Below are 27757 nucleotides of genomic sequence, written 5' to 3'. Positions count from 1 at the left end.
TTGATCAAAGGACTTGCCTGAAATGATTGATTACAGTAGCAGGACATTGTCTATCATGGACTAAGAGGTCACTCCCAGGCTTTTGATCCTACAACTTTTTAATTACTATTACTACAGCATTTTTTTTTTTGAAGTGAAAAAGTCTGTGTATACACATTCAAATAACCTTAGAGAATTCTCCTAGAATTCTTCTAGCAGAAAAAAATACCCAATGCTACATCTACCGACATTTGATGCTGAGACCCTAAAAGGTGAAAAGTATGTAGTGAGATGGGGGCCCTGTGCATATAATATGAAGGTTCCCTTAGTCTGCCTGGTGATAGAAGGCAGGAGGGTGCAGGGTAGCCCTGATTGGCTACTCAGACTGCACATGATTAGCCTGTGTTTCTCTGCAGCACAATGTGGGAATTATGAAAGGGCATATTCTTCTCCTTGCTGAAGCAGCAATATTCATTGGGTGATATACTGTATCCCAGGGGGAGAATGAAGGGTTGGAGAGGGGCTGTTCTCTCAGGAAAAATATTTGCTCTCCCAGGAGAAAGTCTACTTGGAATGATTTAACCCTGGCTGTTCACAGATAATTTTTTTTTTCCTGGAATGGTAATTTTTATTCTAGGAGCAAAAGCCTGAATATCACTTGTGGTTTGTCCTTGGAGAGTAGCAGCTCTGCCAAGAGAAAGTGAACATCTGTATGAGGCCAGAAATTAATGGCTAGAAAATGATATTTAGAGATTTGAAAATTGTTGTCCATCTCCCCTTTTGTCTTATCAACCTTACAATGTTCTACATAGCCTACATATCCCATGTTCTTCAGCTTAACTAATCATTTCTGAATGGATGCCTTTCCTGAAGTCCAAATACATTTCCTATGCTGCGTTTCCCCTTTTTTAGAAAATCAATTGTGTTATAAAGGAAAGATATCAATTTAGTGTTTATTTTGGTAAACCCGTGTTTTATTTTATTCATTTTATGTTTATTATTATCTATGTCTAATAAATCTTGCCTTCAACAGTGTTCTAAAACCTTGTATTCCATTAAAATCAGACCTGTGAGTCTCTAGGGTTTTGGATCACTTTTTCCTACTTTCTCAAGTAAAACCACTATCTTCCCATTCTTTATACCACCTCTGTTTAGTTCTGATTTCCTTTGTGTGATGGTTATTTATCAGTTTAGAATTGGGATCCTTTCTGAGGGAAAAAATACCACCCCCCCCTGCTTGGGGTGCAAATTCTAGGTAACGTTTTCTCTTTTGACTTAAAAAAATCCCAAGTCTTTTTATGTTGAAGTCCCTGAACTATTGAGTCTACTTGATTTTCCCCAAAACCTCAGACCCTGCCCTGGTTATGCTTTCATTTAATTTAAACTGAATAAATTCATGATCACTTGATCAATGGTTATTTTCTATTACCAGCTGTTCTGTACCACACTAAGTACTTACCTAAAAAGGCAAAAATAGCATCACATCTTGCTGGTTTCATGACCTTTTAGTTCAGAAATCTACCAGTTGCCTCATCCAGGATTATCTGTCTCTTACCCCTCTGTTATTAGCAGCACTTTTTGTTCATTCTGTATCAGGGACGTTAAAATGTCCCATAATGACACAGGCCCATATAGATCTTCCTTATCTTACAACATTACAGGAATTTCTACCCACATCTAAATCTTATTTTGGTGGTTTACAGTGAGAGTCTATGGACTCCTAGCATTTTCTCATTTGTCGTCTTCAGAGTGATTTTGACTTACACCAGTGTATTTAGACTTTTAGTACATTAATAGCATTATTGAAAGCATTTTTTATACACAGGCCAATACTTTTCTTAAAAAAAAAAATCTTAAGTTTTACCTCCTGGCTTAAATGTAAGCGCCTACTAGTCATTTTTTGCAAAAGCATGAAAGGGTTTTTTTTATGTAAAGGTATGTTTCCCTCTTGCTTGCTTAAGATGTCTGAGTTGTTTTTTCCAGTCTATACATAATATAGCACCTTGAATCAAAGCTGTGTATAGGATGCTTCCTGCTCCTTGTTTGGATACCTTTTAGAAATCAACCTGTAAATTAATTTCCTCTCCTTCTGTGCTAAGCTTTAGTTGTGGAGTGTTGCAACTGGATGGCCAGTGTAGAGGGACCAGAAGTCAAGAACATGTTGGTGTGATTGCTGTTGGTGGATTTCTGGCGCCAGCCAGACTGAGTGACATCCAAGTGGTCTGGTTGGCTAGGAGAGAGGCTCAGTCTCAGAACCTGGAGTTCAGCAGAGCTTCTGGAGTCTGGCTGGACATCACTGGAGGCCAAATATAGATGGTCATCAAGTATAGATTCAGCAGAAGCCTTAACTACAAATGTAGACATACCCTGAATGACAGGGGGATACAACTTCAGTGACTACCTGTCGTTATAGAGGAATATATCCTGGTTGAAGGATTTGGTTGTGAAGTAGTATCAATTTTGGGCTTGATTTCATGTTAGTCTCTCAGTAAGAATGTTAGTAAACTCTGATATTGCATGTTTTAGCACAGAAAGTATTTTAAATATGAAACTTAGAAGGCAAAGAAAATTTTAATAAACTCAGAAAATTAACAGGAAATTAAGGAAGTTAGTACATATCATCAGCTTTGTGCAGTCAACATTTAAAATAGTTTGTCAACCATGATTTTAATTATTTATTTTCATGTATATGTATATGTATTTGCTTTGCATCATGTAGGTCACATGATTCCTCTTTGTAAAATGTAACAGGTCAGTAAAATGCATCTAACTGCGTAGCTAATTCAGCCACTACAGAGAATTTGTGCTCCCAGGAATTTTCAAAAGGAGCTGCATCTAATTATAAATTGTCTGTATACCTTAAAAAGAGAATACAACTTTGGATGTGAGCATAGCCATAAAGTTGCTCTGTAAAAGGAATGTCAAACACTGGACAAGAGGACATAACAAGGGTTAAATTGATGAAAGATAGGTCATGCCAGGTTCTGCTATGTGTTATTAATACCTATGGATTGTAAACTACATCTTTTATTAAAAGAAATATTTGAAGTGTTAAGACATTTTTATTATACCATCAGCATTTGTGTTTCAGACCAAAGGCACGGGTTTACTAGTTCACAATTTAGTATAAGATAAATTGTGCAGAGGTGGGCTTACAGCTGTGATTTTGCTTGTGGTTGGTCTATGAATAATTGAACAGAATTGCCTTTTGCTTGAATTATCTATAGAATATTTTAAATGAATTGGAAAAAAATACTAAATGAATGGAAAACATGTTTCCAGATGCATTTTGCAATATTCACATAGCTTAATATTTTCTCTTTTGAACCAATATATCAATTATTTTGCACAAATTGAACAACAAAATGTACAATTTTTTACATATACTAGTCTTGAAGGAAGCTCAGAAGTTTTGGAGCTTAGGTTTGATTCAGTTGTGCATCCAGATGTTTCCATTCTTAACCATGTATGAGACTACTGAATCTTCCTAAATGATCTCGAAATTCAATAAGAAGAACATTCCTTGAAGTATTAAGTCCACTTTCTGTCCCGGTGGAAAAATGGCAAAGGGCACAGACAAGGAAAAAAAGTCAGAATCATGCTAAGAATGGTAAAAAAAAAATTAGGAGCCCTTTTTCCCCCTTGCAGTGAGTAATTTTAAATTCTAACTTGACTCTAGAAAAGGGATTTTATGTTTATATTAATTTATGAGGCACACAAATCACGATAGAGCAATTATGAAGGTTAGAACAAGGGTCACTGATATTTAAAATCCATGTGAAGCACTTTTTTTTTAAATCCAGAATATTATTTAGTGCTAATCAGTCCTGGTTAGTGTAATCAAGTTCTTTTTGTCCTTTAATCAGAGCCTATGTGTGCTGCGTGGCTGCTGCTGGAGTCCACAGAATGACTCAAACATACCCTGGTGTTTCTTCTCCAGAAGTCATGGGTACCGAGTGGTAGGGGGTCAAAAACCTATAAATACAGGTAAGATGCAGGGTATGTTCAAAGAGCAGTGTCCATCCCAGTAGCACAGATCAGTAAAGCACTGGTGTAACATTTTGTTTTTCTTTTTAAGGTTTTGAAGCTACATTAACAAGGCTATCTTCACCTTCCCTGTTTGGAAATGATATCAATAAAGTCCTCCTCACTGGAGAGTATCAGACAACAAATCGCTTCCATTTCAAGGTGAAATTGTTTCTTATCCTGTTTAAGGCCTTGTACAGGTATCTGATTACTACTCTAATTGCTGCTCTCCCCGTAGAAAGTAAGAGAGCACAAGCATTTCATTAACTCTCACACAGAAAACATGCCCAGTTTGGGATCACCAAGGAAGATCCCTACAAATGCCTGTACACTTTCATGCTGCTCAACTTCTAAACCAGGAAGTGTTCAGCAGCGGGGAAACGCTTCCTGAGCTTTCCCAAGACTGGGATAACAGATCTGGAGAAGACATGGGGAGCACTGGCGGCTCAACTCCTCCTGACACTCAGAGGAGGCAAGGGGCCAGGAATTCTCTATTGTGTGTCCCCCAGCCCAGGGGCACTGGTTCTGGGGAAGGCACAGGCAGCTCTTCCACCACTCCTTCCCCTCCCAGAGACAGGGAAGGCAGTGACAAGCAGTTGTCCGATGCTCCTTGCCTGTCCTCAAATCCAATGTGTCCAGGTTTAAAGAGGGTGGGAAGCCTGCTTTAAATAGGTATATTCAGCTGTGGATGAGGGAAGTTCTCCCATCTCCCACTACTTGTGCAGGTGCTGCTTTAGATGGCATTGAGCTAGGAATGGGGATTCTTTCACCTCTTTAAATGGGTGTGTGCTACGGGGGAACTCTGGGAGCTCTCATATTCATGTCCACTTTTTTAAAGGTTTGGGGTATTGTGAGGCAACTTCAGGGAAAGACTTTCTGAGGCTGGGGTAATGGTACCCCATACCTTTAGAAAGACACTCCATACCTTCCTAGTCTTTGCTGAGAAGAGAGGAGTGGAATAGCCAGGACTCCTCATGTCTTCCCCAGACACTGATGTGGGGAAGGTACAGAGAGCAGGAGAGGGGGCAGCTGCTGCCTGGAACACCTTTACACATCCTCTCTCAAAAAGATTTATAATAATGGAAATTTCCCAGAAATTTCTAGCACAAGTCAATGCAAGTCACCACCTGCTTTATTTTCTATTTCATTTGAGGTGAAGAAATGGGCAGTAGATCCAAAAAAAAAAAAAAAGTCAAGGTGAGATACAGATGGAAAATGCCCACTTTATTCCCAAAGCATAAATTGTAGACGTGTTAAAATGAGACAAGTTCTAAAATATAAACACATGTAAAAATGCTTCTGTTTATTGGTAACAGCCATTGAAAATGGTATGCGTGGTCTTCAGAGACTAAAACTTCATTAATACTTAGGAAACTTCTAAAGATAAAGGCAACTGTCTACCTTTAACCCTTTGAGTCAGCTGTGAAACAAAACCCTAATGGGTATTAAAAATCTGAGAATCATCTTTTGGATGAGATCCTGAATCCAGGTCTTGATTACTTGTAGTTATTAAACTTTCTGTATTTGATATTGTTAAAAATGCTGGAGACACCTCTCAAATAGTAAGTGACATTAACCATATACAGAGAAAGGTAGTGTTAGTCTGAAGTTTCTTAGAAGGTAGGGTAGATATTATGTCTGTGCAAAATTTCAAAGGGTGTTTCATTTCGAAGCTGTTTTGATGTGTTTTGAGCTCGAAACAGCAAAATCTAAATGAAATGAAAGGCTTTGAAACAGCGTTGAAATGAAACAAAGGCACTCAAAATGTTTCCAAAGTTTTAAAAGGTTTCAAGTTTCAAATCCAAGCTTGCTTGCAGGGAAACAGAAAGTAAGGAGACAGAGGGGAACGACTGCTCCCATATTGACTGTGTAGCTGGCCAGTGACTGGGATCCTTCCCTGAGGTCCCTTCCAATCCCAGTGCTCTGGGGGAGGGGCAGAAAAACAACATAAAAATCATTGGCAGGCTTTGTGGCCTCAGCAGGGGCTACCATGCCTGCTGTTTTCATCTGAATCAAGAAAGAAATGACAAAGTTATAGGCATTTTCATGATTCCCCATTATAGCCTATGGGCAAAACGTTGAAATGCATCAAAAGAATATCAAAACAGCAAAACAGTTTTAATGAAATGAAACAGAACAGTGCTTCAAAATAGCAAAATGAAACACATCCCTTCAAAATAGTGAAATGGAAGTCAAAACAAAATGGTGCTCTTTCACATAGCCCTAGTAGATATGTTCCTTTATAGACTAAGTAAATGAGAGAGAGAGAGCATATGTGCAAGCTTTCATGAACCCAAATTCACAGCATTTGAGATCCAAACTGGGCAATTAACTTTTCAAAGATTCGATTCAGAAGATATATACTAAGCACACTTCATTTTGGGACTGTGTGCGCTGAGCCAAACTTTCCTTGAAGTGCTGTTTTCAGAGGACTAGGCACTGGAACTGAGAGCAGAAATGCCTCTTCTGTGCTCTTTATATTCCCCTAACTGGGCTCAGGCAATGTGGAGGAAGAACCATTCAGATATAGGAGAGTGAAGAAGTAGACTGGCGAAGTGGAAAGGCAGTGGCAGTGGAAGTCCCAAGAACACATTGGGATAAAGAGACCGGTGTGTAGTAAAATGGAAGATGAGGACTAAGAGCTGGAGAACAGGAAATAAAATATGGACCTGTATTCTGTGAATTAGGGACAGGGGACTATAAACATTTGTGCGAAGCTCAGAGGGAAACTTAAATTGAATGTTTTATAGATATATAAACATCTAATCAAAGAACTGTATTGGTTTCCATATCCACTGTCTTTTATTGTAAGCTGCTCTGAATATTTTTGGAGAAGGGTGGTAAATAAATCAAATAAATTAAAGTTTCATAATGCACATGCAGAAGGAACCAAATTAAGGTTGTACACGCAGACTTAATAATGATATCCCTTAACATTTAAATTCTTGACTTTTCAGCCTGAACATACTTTTGACTTGTGGGTGTCTGAATTCAGAAATATACCATGATTCAGGGAAATATTCTACTAGCCGAGTAGAAATACATTTTCAAAGCTTTTAATGACTTTTTACTGTTTAACTGCAGATTACAGATCCTAATAATAAAAGATTTGAAGTCCCACATGAGAACGTGAAAACTTTTGCTGGACCTGCAGTATCTGGTTTAAAGTACAAAGTCAGTATTGCTGAGAATCCTTTTGGCATCATAGTGACCAGACTAAGCAACAGCAAAACCCTGTAAGTCACTGCTATACCTTTTCTAAGTAACTTTGCAACAAACTGTTTGCCTTAAAAAATCATATCACAACATGAAATAATGCATATCAGAGATGGAATGAATACTCTAATTTGATCATTTACCTCATTTATTTGCTATACTATTTTTTCCATGTTCTGTACTTATCAAGCTTATGTTTTAGTGGCAAAATTGCAGGTAAGGGGGTATGAAGACATCTTTAATAATACATGCATTTGTTTGCAATTATGTTCCATTTAAACACAGCATCTGTCTACTCAGTTTAGTGGTTTGGCTGAACAAATGTACCAATAAGCACGGACTCATGCATGATTTCAAGACTTCCTTTGACATACGTAGCCAAGCTTTTCACATTCATTCACTTATGTAAAGCCAATGATGTTTTCAAATATGTCTACAAGCTGAACAGTAGAGAAACAAGTATTAAACTGTAAGGTCTGTACCAAAGAGCAAGAGTATGCAGCACCCCAGGCTGTGGCTATCAAAAATATGTGCAGCCTTCTGAACTGTATTAACTTTAATGGGAAGGATATTCTGTGAAAAGGTGGTCCTACTGTGCAAAACCAAACTAGTAAGGTAATGACTTCTCCAATGAACAGTTCAGGTTTTGAGAGGCTATGAAAATAGACTTGTCTTGCACATTGCAGTTGCTTATCCCTCTTTCTCTCCCGTGGCCAGGCAGACCATAAGACTTAATATTATCTTAGTAATCCCCTTGAGTTGCTGCCAATGAGAAAACAGGCACAGCAGTAAATGGGAAAGATACTTATCTGATGGAAGGCTTGAAGAGCAGGAGAGGATAGGGTCATTTTTTGCTCCTAGTTGCTGGAAAAGAGATGGATGAACTACTCTTTTTGCCAAATGCTGTAGTGATATGACTTGCAGTGAAATTAATTAATTCTTGGGTCAAAGTACCGGTTCATGTTTAGTGAATGATCAAGTAGTTGTGCCAGACAACTCAATCTGGAAGATATCTCATAAACAGTTTACAATTTCTCTCCTGGGTGTGACTTGTGTGGAGGAGGCAAAAGAAAAAAAAGGCTATTTTCTCTCATGACAGAGGGGAAAGTATAAAATCCTTCTAAAGAGACTGAGCGTATTTTGTTATCACGGGTGTTATGGAGCAAAGGGTAGTATAGAGTAACAGGTTATCAAAGAACTGTATTTAGGCAGTTTAGGAAAACATCCCCTTGTAACAGGGTGTTTGCTCATCAGAGTAAGCAGTTTTCTGGCTAGAGAGAGGAATAATATGAATTTGGGCCCATACAAGTATTTAAGTACTTTGATTTGTAGATAATTTGTTTTAAGTACCACCAATTATAGATGAAATTATGACAGACTCTTATATTTGTAAATATGGGTTTGTTATATTGCTAGCCTTTGATGTAGTGATAGATGTTCTAGTAGTGTAGTGATAAGGCCTTGTTACATGTTACACTGAGTTAGTGCTGGCTTAAATTTGGAGCGGTCACATATTCAGGCCAGCAGAGGCCTGAAGGACTGAAAGGTAAGAATCCCCACTCCTATTCTGGTTTCAGCTCTGCCCTCCAGACTGCCCCAGTTCTACCCCACCCCAGGGGCTTCCCCCACTGTTCTGTAGGTTTCCTCTAGCCCCCACCACTGCTTACTTGTGCTTTCTGCCCCAAAGGATCAGGCAGGCAAGGGTTAACCCACCTGCCTGGACACCACTGCTGCTGCCAGGCTGCTGGCCTTCTCTGGGCTGAGCCTGCCCGAACAGCAGCCACCTTCCCTGCCTGCCCACCCACAGACACTGTGGGCAGTCACATGTAAGTGTGCTGGGGGAGGGAGCAGGGGAGGGAATAGAAGGGCAGTGAGTGGAGATCTGGGATGCTGGGAAGGAGGCCAGGGGGGGCAATGGGCCGGATCCAGCCCAGTTGGGGAAGATGGGTGGGCCTAGAGTGGCCACATTTTAGTGCTATACGAGCTTCGTAACATGGATTAGAGATAATCTTATCCTGGAATGAATAATATCCCTTTGAGCTGCATAACAAGTGCTTGAAAATAGTTTCAGGTGTTAATATACAGATAGTTCAGGGTAAAGAACTCCAGAAACAGTCCAAAATGACTGTGTAACAAGGCCAATAGATGCTCCCTAACACAAAAGACTAAGGAACTGGGAAGTGGGAGATGTCCTAGGGTAAGACAGTTGCTAGTTAGTTAGAAAGACAAAGGTTATGGACAGGCTTAGTTATTGCTCCACAATAAAGCAGTTATTTAGTTCTTTTCATTCATGCCTGATAGTTTTCATTAAACCCAGTGATTGCTGCACCTGGCTTGCTTCAGGTACTACCGGCTTGGCCCCTCATCCAGCAAAGCATTTAGGCACGTGACTTGTTTTAATTATATGAATTTCCCATTGGCTTCAATCGGACTATAGGTTTCCCTCAATTTACACGGTACATGCGTACCCACATAACAGCGAATATATTGAATTCACATAAAGCAAACTCACTTTACAATGTCAGAAATGGGGATAGGTTCCCTTGGTGGTGAGGGAGGGAAGGAGGAAGGGAGTGAGGCTAGGACTAGGCAAGGGGCATGAGGAGGGGTGCTGCTCCCAGGGCTGCACAAAGCATCAAAGCATTGCAAACAGTGCAGCACTCACCCCAGCTGCAGGGGCCCCGGGAGTGGCTGGTGCCAGCTGCCTGTAGCCCTAGTGCAGGCAGCTGGTGTTGGCCACTCCCAGGGCTGCTGCATCCAGGGCTGGGGTGAGTGCCATGCTCTGTGCCACCCAGGGCTCTGCTTGTCTGAACTCAACCCAGCCCATGCTGAAGCAGCCCTGTGAGCAGCCAACACTAACTGCTTGCACCAGGGCACAGTGCAGCCCAGTGGCTACAGGCAGCTGGCACCAGCCACTCCCAGGGCCCCTGCAGCTGGGACTGGGGTGAGTGCCATGCCCTGGGCCACCCAGGGCTCTGCTTATCCAAACTTACCCCAGCCCATGCTAGAGTGGCCCTATGAGCAGCCAACACCAGTTGCTTGCACCAGGGCACAGTGCAGCCCAGTGGCTACAGGCAGCTGGCATCAGCTGCTCCTGGGGCTGCTGCAGCAGGAACTGGGGTGAGTGGGGACAGGCAGAGCGCTGGGGGGTTCAGGGTACAGTGCAGCCCAGCGGCTACAGGCAGCTTGTGTTGCTGCTCCTGGGGCTGCTGCAGCCAGGACTGAGATGAGTAGGGCCATGGTCCTTTCCCCTCCCCCACAAACTAACCTGCATATAATGAATTATGGGTATAAATACGCTCATCACATAAAAGCAAATTCATATATAAAGAACCCGCATAAATCGAGGGAAACCTGTATTCAGATAATTTAAGTTAAGCACATACTTAAATGGTTTTCTGTAGTGGAGCTTTGATAGGCCTCAAAAGTTGTAACAAGGGATTGGGAACTCTGCCACATTCCTGGTGAGTCACCAAAGCAGGCTTTTCTAGCTGAAAGAGAAATTCTTTTGAACATAATGCTACTTGTCTATACTTTTTTGTCATAAAGAAACAAAATAGTTCAGGAACACTGTTTTGTTTCCTTTTTAGATCACCAGTAATGTTTTAAACAAAGAGATTATTTGTTTCTCATCTGCTTTCTCTGGCTTTGGATTTTGTGGATATTCAGCTGAACTTCTTAAGAATTTTGAATGTGGAAAGGGCAAAATAGAAAAAAAAAAGTGAATTCTAAGTAGTGCTGCAATAGCCTCTGTATTGGAGAGGAAGCTGCAAGTACAGACAACAGATCCACGCAACTGGAAAAATGAGGAAATTCATTGCAAAATATAAAAATAGTATTTATTAAGCCATGCTGTGTCCTCAGCAGTTCTACAGTCTTATCCCAAGGAGGAATTAGCTAGCCATGGCTTAGAGTTTAAGAGGTTCATTCTATTTAATTTTTCTAGAGCTCTCCTGTTGAACAGTCTTATTCTGAACAAATGTATAATATTTGCCCAAAGTTTCAGGTCATGAACTCCATTATGACACTGGTTTAAAGAGAAAAATTCCAGTTGAATCTATGGAAATGTTATTCCTGATAGAACTACGACACTATGCACTTGATATTCATATTTTTCTCATTTACTAATATTAAATATTTAAATATTTGCAAGAGAATGTAAACAGGCAATGGCAGAACTAGTTTTGGGTCCAGTAAATCTATTCCTGGTGCAGAACCCACAAGTGAAGCAACCAAGCCTGGCTGACACCCACTTTATGTTCCTCTTTTGTATTCCTGGCAGTGTATTAGCATCTGTAAAAGTTTCATCATTCAGCAGAATTTAAGGTCAACGAGCCACCAGTTCAACAGCCCTGATCCAGATGGTCTATAGAGGTCCTTTTCTTGAGAGATTATAGAATGTGCCTGCAACAATAACTTAACACTCTGACATTATGAAATTAGACTGCTCTTTTGATATCTGATACCAGGGAAGGCTGGTGCCAGGTCATCTGAAACCGTAAATAAAGTATTTAACATTTTTATGTCTTTAAATACAACATATCCTTTCAAATATACACTTTCATCCACCTTGTTTTTTGAAAACTAAATTAACTGCCAAACTCTGAGATCCAATGGCAGGAGATATCATGGCTAATAGACTTATTAAATCAATCAAAGATTAATTACCTGTCAGAATGCTAGGATGAATTAAGGTTATCAACTCTTCAAGATTAATTCATTGATAATTAATCTAGGATATTATTAGTATTGTTTATGTAAATGAAGTTAAAATCCTCCATAGTGATCCATTTACTACTATAAATTACAAGATAGATAAGTTTAATATTCAGTCAATAGTTCATGACTTCTTAAATAGGGACATAAGAGGAAATAAATATTCTAGTACAGGAGAATTGATTTAGAAAAATAAATCTTATGAATTATAGTGTCCTATGCATTGAAGAAAGGATTTACATGTTTCTTCCATCTTTCACTGATTTCCTACAAACCACGGCATTTATTGTAAATACTAGGCCTGTGCGAAGCAGCTAGTATTCACTTTGGATGAAGATTTGGCTGATTTGGGGGACAGAGATTCTATTCAGTGATTTGAATCACTGTCCCAAATCAATTCAGATGAATCTGATTTAGAGATTCGGCTGCCACAAAATCAGTTGAATCTCTACACACCCTCTAGGCTGTACATTGTGTGGTCTTCCCCCAGACTCTCTGTGCCCCACACCACAAAGTACCCTGTAACACTTCCCCCCAGTCCTGTAGTATACTGCATATTTTTACCACTCCTACTGTGTGGTCTTCCCTCCACTCCCTTCCCAGTGTAGTACCCCCCCCGCCCCGTGCTCCTCTCCACCACTAATATACAGTCTCCCCTGGGCTGGGGCCAGAGTTGGAACTGGAGCCAAATCCACAGCAGATACCTGCCCTGATCTGTACTTGAATCTAAGATGAGGTGGATTTTTTTCCCCAATGATAAATAGGAGAAAAAAACTTATCTTGATTTCAAGTAAACATGATATAAGTCCTACTTTGATAAGGAAAATGAAGAGAGACTAACACATGAATTGCAACCTACTTAGAAAATAAATAATCTAAGCTAGCTTGTAAGTCTAGTAACTACCTTCGTCTGCTTTTAGAATACCTTAGATAATGGTTGAAATTTCCTAGGCCAAATGATTGGAATAGTTTAATAAAAAACAGCTATTGGGTTTCCAATGCATGCATGATATCCCCACTGAAATCACTAGAGCGGTAGAGCAGAGGATCCAGTCATGTAAGCCCTATGTAACTGCTGAATATTGTTACTACAGATACAGAGCTGTTAGAGTAGAGATAAAAATAAGAAAATTAAAATCGGAGGGAGTCTGGACTGTGCCCATTGTACTGACTCGTTCAACATAGTTAATGCTTAATTGCTAACACCTAAGTTTGTTTGTTTAACAGTCCAAGAACCACTCTTCACACACAAAATGGTACAGTTCTAGCTACACCAGTTACAGGTAATAGCATAGATGCAATTGTACTGGTATAAAGGTGCGTATTACTGGGGAATGGAACAGAATAAGTTATACCATTGAGAGGCACCTTTATATCTGTTTAACTATGTCCATAGTAGATGACTGGTTTAACTAGTTTAGCAGAAAATTGCATCCTAAACACAAATCCAGTTGTTCTGAACATGTTGAATTTGGCACAAAGACTGTGTGCAGGCAAAACATAAGAAAAAGCAATTGTGATCAGGAACAGTAGAAGTCTGTGAAGAGAATAGCCACAAAGGGATAACTTGGAAACTCTGTGGTACTCAGACATAGCTTAATAATTTGTCAGCTCAATCTATTGTATTTTTTTCTCTACTTGACAAAAATAAAGGGTAAATATCTCCCTGCCCTATTTGAACCCTCATCTGTGTAAAGCTGAAGGCAACTTTAGAATCCCAGGGTCAATTTCACTGACATGCTCCATTAGCTTTGGGTTGCTTCACCGATGCAAACTGGCCATAAATCTGGCTTAACTGCAGGGTTAAGCTGTGTTTATGATCGTGTTCCTACAGCTGGTTGGGGTTTGTTTTTTTCCCCCCGGCAGTGTTGTTTCACTGGAAGCTGCTGATTCATGGAAACCAAAGCTGTTTTTGGAAAGGAGTCAGTTTCAACAAATTTGAAATGAATCATTTGATTCCAGATGTGAGTCTATCTTGTATCTGATTCAGAGTGACTTGGAATGAAAAACCATGTTCAGATTCAGCCACTTGAACCTCATTGCCCCCAAAACCTGAGTGCCATTACCATCATGTACACACATCATTTCAGAACAGGTTCATTTTATCAGTAACATTCAACAGATTTTTGGAAGAGCACATGTTTTGAAACCTAGGAAGTTGCCATTACATAAAGCTGTCACCCTGAGCAGACATATTAATATTTTCTGCTATATTTTTATGAGTTGGACCACTAATCGTTTAATCAGTTTGGGCACAATATTTTTAATATTATACAACTTGCCAGCTAGAGACAGTTTGGGATACAACAGCAAAGTTTAAGAAAAATTAATAAAAAACAAGATGAAATAAACTCTGGAACCCTCAAGGGTAATATAGGAATTATGGAATCCTCCATGCTGGGGTAGAATAGGTGGATGCTAGAAGTCATTTTTTTCCTCATTTATACCTTGAGTCTTTTTTTTGTTCCTTTTGGCTGTTCTGGCAAGCATGACCTTATGGAAAGATCAGTTATTTACAACCACTAATATTGTTCCCCATTCCCAGGATAGTAAAATGTCTGTGGGGAGTGTTGGAATTCAACTGCCAACAGAAAGTTCATCAGTTGCAGTCACTCTGACTTCCCAACTTGTACTTCTTACTTGGAACTACTAAGCTGTAACCTCAGAGGTCCATGGTGTAATTCCAACATTATCTGATTCATGAGTAATGAAAGTCAAACCTGAAAAGTCCTCCTTTTTTTGCAAGCCCAGAAGTGTCAGCATCGACATCTTCCAGGAGATTCTCAGTCCATTGCTATTTCATATGCAATTACCAGAAGGAAGCATCCTCTCTTTCACCTTGTCATTTGCATTCCATCATGCTAATGATGTCAATTTTAGAATTAAGGGGAGCAATGAAGCAATATTTTCCTCCTCCTCTTCTGTTTTAGAGCTTTGCTGATGCAGCATAGCTCCCCTTGCGTGTTGACAATTGCTTAGTTTTGTCCAAAAATTGCTAAAACACAAAAACATCCATATGGGATGTGAACAATTTAAACATTGCAGATTAGATTGTCATTTTGTAATCTGCCTTATTTTAGGAGCATGCCCCAGGGTGGGAATTATGATTTTGAGGGTCTGAGCTGTGATCACTCATGCCGTACTCGATACAAGATGGAGGTAATTGGATATTGCAGGGCTTGGCAACCTACATTCTGCAGGGCAGATCCAGTCAAAACTGCATTTTACTGAGAGTGCACAGATTTCCAGTTGTTTGTTCCAGTGTGTGTTGTGCTAATGGTACTATTCCAGCCAGCTGCTCTGGCCATCACGGAGACCTGCTCTCCATTCCTGGAGTGACTGGAAAAGAACAGTGGCCTGAGGCACCAGCCAGGTTACAAGCTGAAGCTCATGTTAGTAAAAAGATTGCTATCTTCATCAAAAAGAAAATTACCAGGAGGAATCATCTATAGTTCTTTTTCTTCAGTTATTCTTGATCCCTAGATGCTTGCCCCAGTCTTATATATATTACTTTCCATGACCTGCATTTCTTGGCCTGGCTGGATGCATAGCCCGGGCAGAGAAATGGAAGTTCTTTGAGACTCGGGGAATTACAGTCTCTTTCCTAGTCTGTTCCTAAGGCAGTACAAAAACATGATGTCCTGTATGTACATTGAGCTAGCGGCAAAACCCCTGGTGACCAAACGCTTGTACTTTTTGTTAAATATTGCTTTTGTTCCTTAATGTTGGCATGTAACAGTTCAGCTATAAACAAAAGAGAATCCAAGGAAAAAATATAAAATGAGCAAATGATGCATGGGTGTTCATGGAGTTCTAACTAGGCTTGGCAGACTTTGACTTCTCTTGATAAACATCCTGGAGACCGACGGAAAAATATCTCTGTCAGTAATAGTCAAAATTTATAGAAACGGGACTGTAATAGGGAACCCTTACACCTGCTACTGGACAATGGAGGAACAGAGGGTGGAGGGGATAAAATGGAAAACAGTGGTGGCCTAATAGTCAATCAAGCAATTAGGTGCTTGTTGCAGCCTAATGACTCATCAATTAAGCAAGTAGCTGCTCATTCACAGGTGCCTAGAATCGGGTTTGAGGGAGATAACAGGCTACCTAAACAAACCCCTACTCAAAGGCCAGAGGTGGGAAGGTGGAAGAGTATTTGGGACTCCAGCCTGGTGGCACAGCTGGGTTCTGCTTGCGGCTGGTCTGGCTATGTGCTGGGGCCTGAGGGTGGCCACTGCCTGTCCCCATGTTACCAGAGCACTGGGAGTGCTGCTGTCCTCCTCTTCTGGCCCCTTTTTCCTAGCTTTCTCCTGATGAGTGAACAGAATGATTTAAAGCAGGTATGATCGGTAGATTTATGGATATTTACTTTTTATATTTTGACATGTGATTTTTCTTAAAGCTGTAAACAGTATGCTATCGTTTACTAAATTGTCTGCCCCCACACCTATAATTTCCTGCAATGCTTAAAATTTAAATGGATAAAAATTGGGAAAAAACCCTATTTTTGCACCATCCTGATCATTTAAATCAACAGAAATCTAAATTAAATGATGAAAAAAACATAGATTTTTTTTTTAGCTATTGAAATTATTAAAAAATTAAAAACTGAATTTTGCCAAGGCTAGCTATAACATACAGCATAGGGCTTTGAGACAGTCATGTTGCACAAAAGCAATGGTAAGATCTTTTAAAAATGTTTAAAATTGTTTAACCAGGTTTAATACAAGCATAGGACCCCTTGTGTATGCTGACCAATATTTGCAGCTGTCCATAAAGCTACCCAGCAGCAACATTTATGGGGTAGGAGAACATGTGCATAAGCAATACCGACATGACGTTAACTGGAAAACGTGGCCTATCTTTACCAGGGATGCTGCACCCATTGGAGTAAGGAGTGACTTTATTATGTTCTATTAGGGGTTGGTTTGGGGAATTTAAACTGATTTTAAAACACTGGAGTTTTTGCCGTGTACAGTGGATGGGATGCTTTTTCATAAACTGTTTATTAACATTGCCTAGTGAAGCTTTAGCTAAAGACTTGTAAGCTGCTGACGTTACTGAAACAAGATGGGAGTAGGGGAATAAGGAAGGTCCTGGCAGAATAGTTCTTGCAAATAATTAGATGGTTATGGTTCTTTGAAATGTTGAGGATCATTGGACAGGTCAGTAAAAACATAGCTAGGAGTTTTCAGTTTCTGCTACTAAACGAAACACAAGAGCATACGGGGCTACGGGCAAGTACAGTGGAGATACATCCTCAGTGTAATGAAAATGAAAGCCAAGCAAATAGTGACAAATGGCTGTATCTGTTTTCAAGCTGATTTCATGGGCACCTATTTTCTATTAATTATCAGAAAGGATTATTGATAGTAATTTTGAATCCTTTTAGGCCTTAGTTCCAAGCATTGCTGACACTGCCACACAAAAAAAACAAATCACACTTCAATTTTCCTGACCATGTTGATTTGTTAACTGGGGGCATTTATACATGTACTCAAGGGTGGGGAGCAGGGGGGAGCACTCTGAGAGCTGCTCTAATTAAAGCGCCCAAAGCATCTCATGTATCAGTGTCCCTGCATTTAAAAATGGCGGTGGAGACGCTTTGACTAAATCTCATAGAATCAGCACCTCATGTTTTATAAAACAGACTCTGCAGCATGGATAGTCTCTCAGGGGATATAGATATTAGCAGTGAGACTTCTTCAACACTGTAATTATAGCATGTCGGAGCAGACTTGATTAATTGAATCTGCTGGAGCATGGTAATTACCTCACTCCAACAGACTCGTGTCTCGTGCATCAGTGTCCCTGTGCTTAAAAACGGTGGTGGGGACTAAAGCACCCCGCCACCATTTTTAAGTGCAGGCGTGTTGATACACGAGATGCTGAAGTGTGGTAATGACCATGCTTCTGTAAAAGTTCCGGTTACGGTACATTGCAGCAGCCTTGCTGCTCATGCATAGGTGACCTGAGAGACTGTCCGTGCTGCAGAGTCTGTTTTACAAAACACGAGGTGCTGATTTAAAAAAAAAAAAAAATTGAATATTCATTTTCTGTTTCTTGTTGTTTCTGAGCTTGTATTCCCATGCATGACCTCTCCTGTTTGGGGATGTGGACAATAAAATCTTCTTGCTCTGTTTGTGAATACATATTTATGTTAACAGTACCATAACTCTTTTGAACAAGGAGAATTGTCTGCTAATTGCTTGCTACTACAGTATTACAAATAAACAGCTTAGATGTTGGTTTAGTGACATGTGTCAGTATGGCCTGCTCTACATGTTCCAGTTATTGTACAATTAACCAGCTACACCAGCAAAGCACTTACCATGCTTATTAAAAATTCCAACTAGCTATAATGTTAGACCCCAAAAATCTGCACTATCTGTTATAGCTGGTTCCTATCCAGCTTTAATTTGTACCTGTAGCAAGGAATACTTTGTGTGACTGCAATCTGCTGGTCCTCCAGCATTCCAGAGTGCATTGCTCCATCTCCAGTGTAAACTTCTCTGAAAAAGAATAAGGAGGAAACCCCAGGATTGTTCCCAGTCCTAGGTTCATTCCCCCTACCCATCAGCACTCAACAGGAAAAATACTGCCCCTCTCCATATGCAAACGCAGAGCACCCCTGCCATACTGAAGCATCCCAGGTAGCAGCAAGCATGGATGGAAGGAGAAAGGGAACGGAAGGGGAAAACCTTCCCCCCTCTGCCCCATTATTGCCCAGCACAAGTGCAGGGAGCTGGGAACATCCTGCCTGGCCACAGCATAGCCTGGATCTCATGGGCAGCAGCAAGCAAGGGGGAGAGACTCACCTCATTGCTTGCTGCTTCCTAGCAGACCTAGATTGCACTGAGGCCTGGCAGAGTATCCCCAACTCCCTGTACTTGTGTGACAGCCTATTCACGTGTAGTCATGCACGTGGTGCAATGTCTTCATTGTGCAAAGAAAGTAATGTTGCGATTGGAATAATGTCTACAGCCTCCTTAAGTCATAAGTTTTTTTTCCATGTTCTTTTAATTCGTAATGCAATTGAAAATAAATAGTTCTCTTGTATACATAGACCCATAGAGAGCATAAGATATTTTTTGGGGGGGCTGGTGGAGTATCAAGTTTAATTAGCACAGAGGACATTAATTCATCATCTCTCTCTATTTACACTGTCTGCCTGTTTTAAGCAATTCTCTGTTTTCATGTGTGGCTGAATAGAAAACCTTCCCCTATATGGGAGGAAAAAAAATCACAAACACTAGAAAAAAATAGTATTTTTTTTTTTATTGTTGTTAGGTACATATGTTCAGTTGTTTAAATTTGCATCTCTGACACTTTTAAAAAAAATTTCTGGATAATAATCACCTATTGTTTTGGAATTTGCTGTTTCTTTTAAGGACATGAATAACTTGTATGGAGCTCAGACATTTTTTTTGTGTTTGGAAGATAATACTGGAGCCTCTTTTGGTGTCTTTCTAATGAATAGTAATGCCATGGGTAAGAAAAACATCTCTCTAAGTAATATTGTTTAATATATTTTACAATCATTCTTCCAGAGTGTGCCACAAATGTGATTTTTTTTTTTTTTAGAAATCATACTAAACAGTTTCTTGGGTTTTTTAGAATAAACTTAAAAAAAAGTATCTGTCAGTAGCTGTTTATGTAAAATTTAATCAAGGTTAAATTCATGCAAAGAAACAATGACTAATGCAACCAGCTCTCTAGTGGGGGGGTGTAAACCGGGCAGTATTCGATTTAGATTTGGCCTGATTCAAGGGACAGTGATTTGATTTGCTGATTCGGATCACTTTCCCAATTTGATTTGGCCGAATCTGAAGATTCGATTCTGATTTGGAAAATCAACAATTCATCCATAGACACAGCTTTTTATGTTTTTTCTACATACCTTGAGGTACCAGGTATGGCTCGTGAGCACTGAGATGGCGAGGCAGATGGAGAATCCTACAGGAGCATGGGGGGGTCCCCTGCATGCTCAGTGGTGGACATGAAATTGGACTGAAAGTATCCACTTCCAGGTTAGCTGCCTAAGGCGCAGGGGACCCCCCACCCCCTGCACCTCCCGGCTTGGCAATTAGCTGTAGGAGGACTCTGGGTGACCCCCCAGACTTGGAAAGCACCAGTTGCCAGTTGCCAAACAGGGGGAGGGGGGCGGGAGTCCCCTGTGCACTCTGTGGCAGACCCAGAAGCAGACTGGAAGTACTTCTGGTCCACTTCTGGGTCCACTGCTGAGCATGCAGGGAACCTCCCCACGCTCCCATGGGACACTTCTTCCACCTCATCATCTCAGTATTCACAAGTCACACCTGGTACCGTGAGGTGTATAGAAAAAAACATATAAAGCTGTGTCTATGGCTGAATCATCGAATCCCTCCAAATTCAGAGAGATTAATGGGTCTCCTGATTCGATTCAGATTTGGAAATTTGGCTGCCCGATGTCCTCCAAATCAAATCAGCATCTGAAGCTTCGCACAGCCCTACTCCTCACCTCAGGTGTTATAGTCCCTGAATTCCATTTATCTCAGTACCTTGACTGTTGCACTGCAGGATTAAGGGCTAAATTGGTAAAGAACAGTTTATGTATAGATGTGTTTTCTATTAGATAAACATATACTAATTTTATCTGCTTATGAGAGCTGTCCAAGTCTTTTGAGACTACACAGGAGTACTGAAAAAACTCATGAGAGAAAGCAACCTTATTGGCTTTCTAGTGGTTGTTTTGTGGGATGGAAATGTATGCAAAACTTAACATTTGAAAGAGACTGATATCTGACAACTTCAGAACCTTGCTTGAGTTTAACTACTGATTTAGGATGTCCTTATTTTCTTCCAAATTAATTCACTTATTCTTAATCTGGATATGGCATAGATACTTTGGGGGAGTTAAGGTACAACATTTACTTTACAATTTCTTTTCTGGCAGATTTTGCTCTTCAGCCTGCCCCAGCAGTAACTTATAGAACAACTGGTGGAGTTCTAGATTTTTATGTCTTCTTAGGAGACACTCCAGAGGAGGTGGTTCAGGAGTATCTAAAGGTATGTTTGTTATGCAGTGAAATAGATTTTGGAATATTTCTTTGGCTCTTTAATACAGTTTGTTTTCACTGACCTTTCAGCTTGAGGTGTAACTAAATGTTTGTCCCTAATCGGACTCCTGTCCATACAGACGCATCTTTTGCTTCAGTAAAGTTGTATACTCTTATTACTTTGTTCATGAAAGTGGAGGTGGGTTGAAGCTTGAGTGCTGCTGTACTTAATGCAGTGAGGCTGCAGCAGCTTGACTGGATAAACTACTGATTAGCCTTAATCTGTATAGCTTTGACATTTTTTTTTGGTGTAGCCAGCTTTTACTTGAACTAAGTTAACTCAAGCCTACTGTTGTGCTGAAGATGAGAATTATACAGTAGGTAAAATTGCTTCTGATACAATTGTGGTTATGCTAGAAAAATATTAGTAGCAGTCATTTCACATTTGTTCTTTTTTTAGTCCAATAAAATGTTCTAATGGATACTTAAAAGAAGCATGCATCAATTTCAAGACAGTGTTGCCCTCTGTTTGCTTGACTGTTCCCCCTGCACAATAGAAATTCCATTAGCAATGACGAATCTTCAGTGCTCCTCTCAACCTTTTGATATGCTAATGTAATTTTGGTGAGGGAACATGCCTGCCATTATTTTTTGAAATTTCTGTTTAGTCAGATCATCATCATTTGCAACAAAAGATGTCATGAAATATATGACATGCTTTTGTTAGGTTTAAAATGGCAAGGTGAGTTAGGTCATGGAGCGCAGATCTGATTCCTAGGATCACAGGGAAGAAGGGTTAGAAGTGATCTCATGAAATCATCTAATCTAGCCCCCTGCTCAAGTCCTTGCTAAAGTCCTTGTTAAATTTAGTCACCCCTGACTATACCATCCCAGCTAAGCATGTGCCTAGCCTGCTCTTGGGAAATTTCTGGGTTAGAGAGGCCACAGTTTTTCCAGGTAGCCTGTCCAAATGTTTGATCACCCTCATAGCCAGAAAGTTCTTTCTAATCTCCACAATAAATTTTCTCTGCTTCAGTTTAAGGCCGCTTGCTCCTAGTCCTGTACCCCTACATCTGTAGAGAAAAATCTCTCTCTCTCCTTTCGCTAATTTGAACATTGTTATCAAATTCCCCCCCTAAGTCTTCTCTTCTCTAGATGAAATGTCCTTAGTTCTTTCAAAGTTTACTCATAAGTCGTGCTTCCCAGGCTCCTAAACATTTTTGTTACTGCGCTCCTTCCAATCAGTCTACGTCTTTCTTGAAGTGTGGAACCCAAAATTGGACACTATACTCCAAGTGAGGCCTCACCAGTGCCAAATGAAGCAAAAGAATCACTCCCCTTGATTTTTTCCAAGACAAATTCCTCTTAAGACCACTCAGTATGCTTTTTTGCAATAAGAACATACCTGCAGCTCATACTCGGCTTATAGCTCTTAGGTCCTTCTCTGCAGTACTGCAACCCAGCTAGTCATTGCCCCAGTCTGTATTTGTGCGGACAATTATTCAGTACCAAGTGCAGGATTTTGCACTTATCCTTGTTAGATTTCATCTGATTGACTTTTGGACCATTTCTCCAGTTTATCAAGGTCATTCTGGATCTTAACCCTACCCTTTAGAGGGTCTGCAATTCCATCCAACTTGCCAGCATCCACAAATTTGCTAGGAGTACACTCAATCCCGTCACTCACCTAATTGATGTTTAACAAGACCCAGGACAGAATCCCAGGAAACCTCACTCAAAACCTTCTCCCAACTAGATCTTGAGCCACTGATGACTACTTGCTGAGCATGATGATCCAACCAGTTACCTATCCACCTTACAGTATTTTTTTTATTAGCCTGTACTTCCTCAGTTTCTTTATAAGAATGCTGTGGGCAACAATGGCAAAAGCCTCGCTGAAGTAAATGTAAATCGCATCCACTGCTCTCCCCCAATTCATAAAGCCTTTTGCCTTATCAGAGAAGGAAATCAAGTTCATTAGCCATGAAGTGCTCTTAGTTATTTTATGCTGGTTATTCCTGATAACCTTGTTCTCTTTTAGGTGCTTCAAAATAGATTATTTGAGGACCTGCTCCATGATCTTTTCAGGTATCAAGATCAGCATAGATGGGCTGGTCTATAATTCCTTGGAACTTCTTTTCTGTCTTTCTTAAAGAGAGACTCTGTATTTGCCTTTTTCAAATTATCTAGTGAATCACCTCCGTGAGTTCTTAAAGAGGATAGCCAGTAACTGTGAAATGATTTCAGCCGATTTCTTCGGTACCCCAGGGTGTATCCCATCTTGCCCTGCTGATTTGAAAGCAACTAGCTTTTGTAAATAATCCCTTTCCTGTCTTTGCTGCATGACTCATTTAGTAGCTGACTTTATTTGGGAAGAATGAAGTAAAACAGACATTTACTACCTCAGCCTCATTTGCATCATCTATGACTAGATTGCCTTCTGTATTCTGGGGGTCTTACTTTTCTTTGGTTTTCCTCTTTCTTTTGATAAACTTGTACAAACTCTTTTTATTTCCCTTATGTCCCTTGACAGTTGCATCTTCAGTTGTGCTTTGGCCTTCCTAATTTTCCCATTTCATGTCTGTGTAAGGCTCTTAAAGGCTTTCCTAGTAATATGGCCAAGTTTCTACTTTCTGTAGAATTCCTTTTTTGAGTTTGAACTGATTGAAACTATTGCCGCTTAGCCAGGCCATTTTTCTGTTGCACTTCTTATTCTACTATTTTGTTTGGACGGATTAAGGGACTTGGTTTTAATCTTATCTCACTCACTGGCCTGCTTCTGATCTTGGGCAAGTCACTTCACCATTCTGAGCCTCAGTTTTACTTCTAGTAAGTGGAGTAATTGTACTGAGTTTCTTTGTACAGGGCTTGCAATTTACTGATAAAAAGCATTATGTAAAAGCAAAGTATTATTTATCTTTCAGAAACTGAAAGAAGTGTGTAACAATTGAGTGTAGTGAATTATACTAATTTGACTTCGCTTACAGAAAGAGATTCCTTGAATCCTGACTTCTCATATACTTGTACACACTTTTAATTGCCTCCTCCGTGGAGGCATTTCTCCTGTTCCACTTTGTAGTTTGTTTTTATGATTTAAACTGTGATATTCCTCCCCGGTAAGTCAGGTTTGTTTGTCAAATAATTGTCGCTGTTTGCATTGTAATAATACCCAAAGACACACTTCAAAATCAAGGATGAAAAGTGCTTCTATAAACATCTAATAAAAGCAAACCTTACCATAGATGTAACTTAGCTTAAAACAAGATGGAAGAATTAAGTATAAAATATAATAGATGGAAGTAAGAAGGATGATGAACATAGCAGTTATAAGGATTATGTGCCCACCTTTAGACCGTGTACCAAAGTAATTTGTAATACATTTTTGAGAAGGACAGAACTAATGAATTTTGGATTGACAAATGACACCTACAAATGCAGTACCCCCTTTTTTGTTTCTTAACTTTTAGCTAATAGGACAGCCTTCAATGCCTTCATACTGGAGCCTTGGATTCCAAATTAGTCGCTGGAATTATGGATCTCTTGATGAAGTGAAAGCAGTAGTAGACAGGAACAGAGCAATTGGGATACCATACGTAAGTAAATAATAGTGATGAGTGGCCAAGCAGACCAAGAGTGCTGCTATTTAAGTTTTGATTTTACTGATTCTGTGCTAGTTTATTGCAAGTTATTTTTGGTTGATGAAGTTATATATACTTTTGGTATCAAAGCCCTTTTTAGGCAGTTGCCTTGCTAGGGTCACTTAACCCCCCTGTTATCTTTCCTGCTTGGTGCAGAGGACTGGACCCGATGATCTTCAGAGGTCCCTTCCAACCTTACAATATATGGATCTATGAATAAGATGTTTGACCAGCTATGTGCAATTATTTAGGCCTGTGGGCCACAAAGAGGGTTTTGGGGAGCTGTCATGGGCTGGGGCAGTGTCCCCCCTCCCCCCTACCACAACAGCTTACCACACTTCCCTATGTGGAATGGAGCTGTGGGTGGGAAGGGAGTTGGGGTGGAGAGCTGGGGTGGCACCATCATAAGATTCAGCCTCAGGCCCACCCTCCTACGCCATGGAGGGGCTCAAGTATATGCCCCAACCCCAGAGGGAAGCTGCTACAGCACAGAAGCCGGGAGTTGGTGTAACCTGTGTGGCTGTGTTGGAGGTGTTGGGGGTGATTGGGAAGGGGGAGACATAGAAGGGCAGTCCTGCCTATGGTGAACGGTGGTGGCCAGTGCTGGGTACCAGGCAAAAAAGCAGGACCTGGCAGCAGATGCACTCACCTCTTCTGGGACCTTTCTGGCTGAAACTGCTTAGCGTCCATGTTTGGGCTTCACTGTGGCTCCTTCCTGCTGCTGCTGCCTACAGGATGCTAGGAAGGAGCCTTGGGCAGCCCTGGTGCAGGCTCCAGGCAGCCACAGCCAGAAGGGTCCTAGAAGAAGCCAGTGTGCCCACTGCTGGGTCCTGCCAGGAGCTGGTGTGAGCTGTGGATGGGGAATGGCATGATGCAGCAGATGGAGCTGCCAGCTGTCTATAGCCCTGAACCTATGACTTTGCTGTCATCAACCCATATTTTGCCCACCCCTGAGTTAGACTGATAACTCTGGGGGAAGGCAGTTGTTATTCATTTGCATTAGTCATTCTTAGAAGCTTCAGCTGAGATCTGTGCCCCTTCTAACTATTCAAATGACTACTAAGAGAAAGTCTGTACCTGGAAAATATTTAGACTCTGAGTAGATGAGACGGAAAAAGGAAGCATTTTAACTCATTTCACAGATTACAAAATGAGAGGCAAAGGCCTGCGTCTTGGGGCATTGAGTTCACAGGCTGAGTCCTACAAATAAATCAATTGCCTAAAGCAGTACTTAGGCAATAGTGGAGGGATCTGATTTTTGAGTTTTCCTGTGTGACTTTAAGCAGTCATTTAGAGCTAAGTCTCTAATAAAGACTATAGGCCCCCTGACCCTATTGGAAGTTGAGTACCTGAATGTTGGTTAGAGCAAGCCTATTAGGAAACGTAGGGGAGAGGTTTATCCTGAAATCTCACTTGCCTCCATAGTTTAGGAGCCTAAGGAAGGGCTGAAGGCAAGTGCTTTTTATATACTGCGGGAAAGAGAGTCCCAAGCCAGTTAAAATAAGTGCCTCCAACCATTTTTGTTAAAAAATGGAGCAGGACTTATTCTTTTAAAGATGTAGCCTAGTGGGAAACACTAGTAAGAATATCTGCATTTTCTGTAGTTGCGAGCACGTAGAGGGATTCAGTTTGTTACTATATCACATTAAGTCTTACTTGGGTCATGAAGGTGACATAGGATGGCTGTAATAGCAGATATAAGGATAGTTATGGAGGGGCTCACTTGACATCCTTGTATCTCAGCATTCCTGTGACAATAAGCAACACAATGCTGACAAAAATTGCTGCTCCATGTGTGCCTCTCTTCAAATGTGAAGCTGGAGAGCTGCCTAAGCATAACACTATGGGCAAGTTAATTAGCCTCAATCTTGTAAATGCTTATGCATGTGCTATACTCCAAGCAGTATTTGCAGTATCATGACCTAGAGAACAGGTGGAGGAGGGAATAATGGGAGAATGTAGTAATGGCTATAAACAAATAATCAAGAAGTAGTTATAAAAAGAAACATAAATCACATAACCTGCGTGCTTAATTTTTTCTCACTTAAACGTAAATTAAGAGTGACTCTGTGGAATTCAATGAAACTTCACTAGTGTGAAACTGGTGAGGCATAGATTCAACTTTGTTGGCTCAAATTCATAAAAAACATAGAGAAGTAGGGCTGTAAGGGACCTCCATAGGTCAACTAGTCCAACCCGTTGCTTGAGATTCATCCCTATTCTAACCATCCCACAGAAACCATAATCTGAACTTTACCTAAGACTATCATCAACCCTGACCTAACATAGACCTAACATCCTAGGCTGCCACAGGTGAAGTAGGAGAACTATATCAGCCAATGTCCTGCTTCTATAAAATGTTTTCAAGATTTGGGCAAAAGATCCTGGGTAGAGTGACATGTCTTCTGCTACAGAGGAAAGCAAAACAACAACAACAAAAACCCCACAGCAGTTTGGCCATGGGGTAAAATTCCTACTTGACCATGAATATGGCAATCGGTCGACCCCTTTAGCCAGAAATCTCCAGCTTTAGTCCTAGTAGAAGCATTGGCACAGCCCAATCAAAGTCCCCATCCTTGGCTGTAGTTGACATCCAATAGCTCTGAGAAGATCTAAAAACACCTTGACATGTAGCAGAAAAGGGAGAGGGAGCAGGGGCAGCCAGCAAAGAGCTGTAGCATGGAAAATGCCCATGGTAGAAAATAGGCATAACTACACCTAGATCATCCCCAACCAGTGGCTGTCCAACCTGTTCTTGAACACCTCCAGTGATGGAGAGTCAACTTTGCCAGGCAGTAGGGCTGTGCAAAGCTTTTGGTGCTGATTCAATTTGGAGATTTGGCCCAATTCAGTGGCAAAATTTCCAAAGCTGAATCAAATCAGGGGACCAATTAAAAGGTCTGAATTTAATTCAAAGCTCTCTGAATAGATTCGGAGAGCTTCTATGATTCGGGCAATCCCCCCTCTCTGCAGCAGGGAGCTGGGCTGACGCCCTCCCGGCCCAGCTCCCGGATCTTTAAAAAAAATCACTGGATGCTGCCAGGTGTGGGAGCAATCCCTACTGCTCCCCAATGCCCCACACTGTGTGGGGGGCTCTGCCACAACCCCCCCACCCATGGCTGTCCCTCCTGCCCCAGTTCC

General features: G+C 40.7%; 1 protein-coding gene across 2 annotated transcripts in view; it reads left to right on the top strand.

The window, feature by feature from the left end:
• SI (sucrase-isomaltase) overlaps positions 1-27757 on the top strand; it is a 152727-nt gene that overhangs the window by 20192 nt on the left and 104778 nt on the right. For both annotated transcript variants that reach the window (XM_019532678.1, XM_019532679.1), the window contains exons 4-10: positions 3846-3966; positions 4058-4167; positions 7090-7241; positions 16659-16830; positions 19332-19431; positions 20876-20988; positions 24446-24571. In XM_019532678.1, the coding sequence (XP_019388223.1) occupies positions 3846-3966; positions 4058-4167; positions 7090-7241; positions 16659-16830; positions 19332-19431; positions 20876-20988; positions 24446-24571 (894 nt within the window). The remainder of the gene's footprint in view (positions 1-3845; positions 3967-4057; positions 4168-7089; positions 7242-16658; positions 16831-19331; positions 19432-20875; positions 20989-24445; positions 24572-27757) is intronic.

The sequence above is a fragment of the Crocodylus porosus genome, unplaced genomic scaffold, assembly GCF_001723895.1.
Source record: "Crocodylus porosus isolate Cpor-Errol unplaced genomic scaffold, CroPor_comp1, whole genome shotgun sequence".
In the NCBI taxonomy this organism is placed as follows: domain Eukaryota; kingdom Metazoa; phylum Chordata; order Crocodylia; family Crocodylidae; genus Crocodylus; species Crocodylus porosus.
The sequence above is the reverse complement of the archived record's forward strand: the minus strand, read 5'-3'. Positions and strand labels throughout refer to the sequence as shown.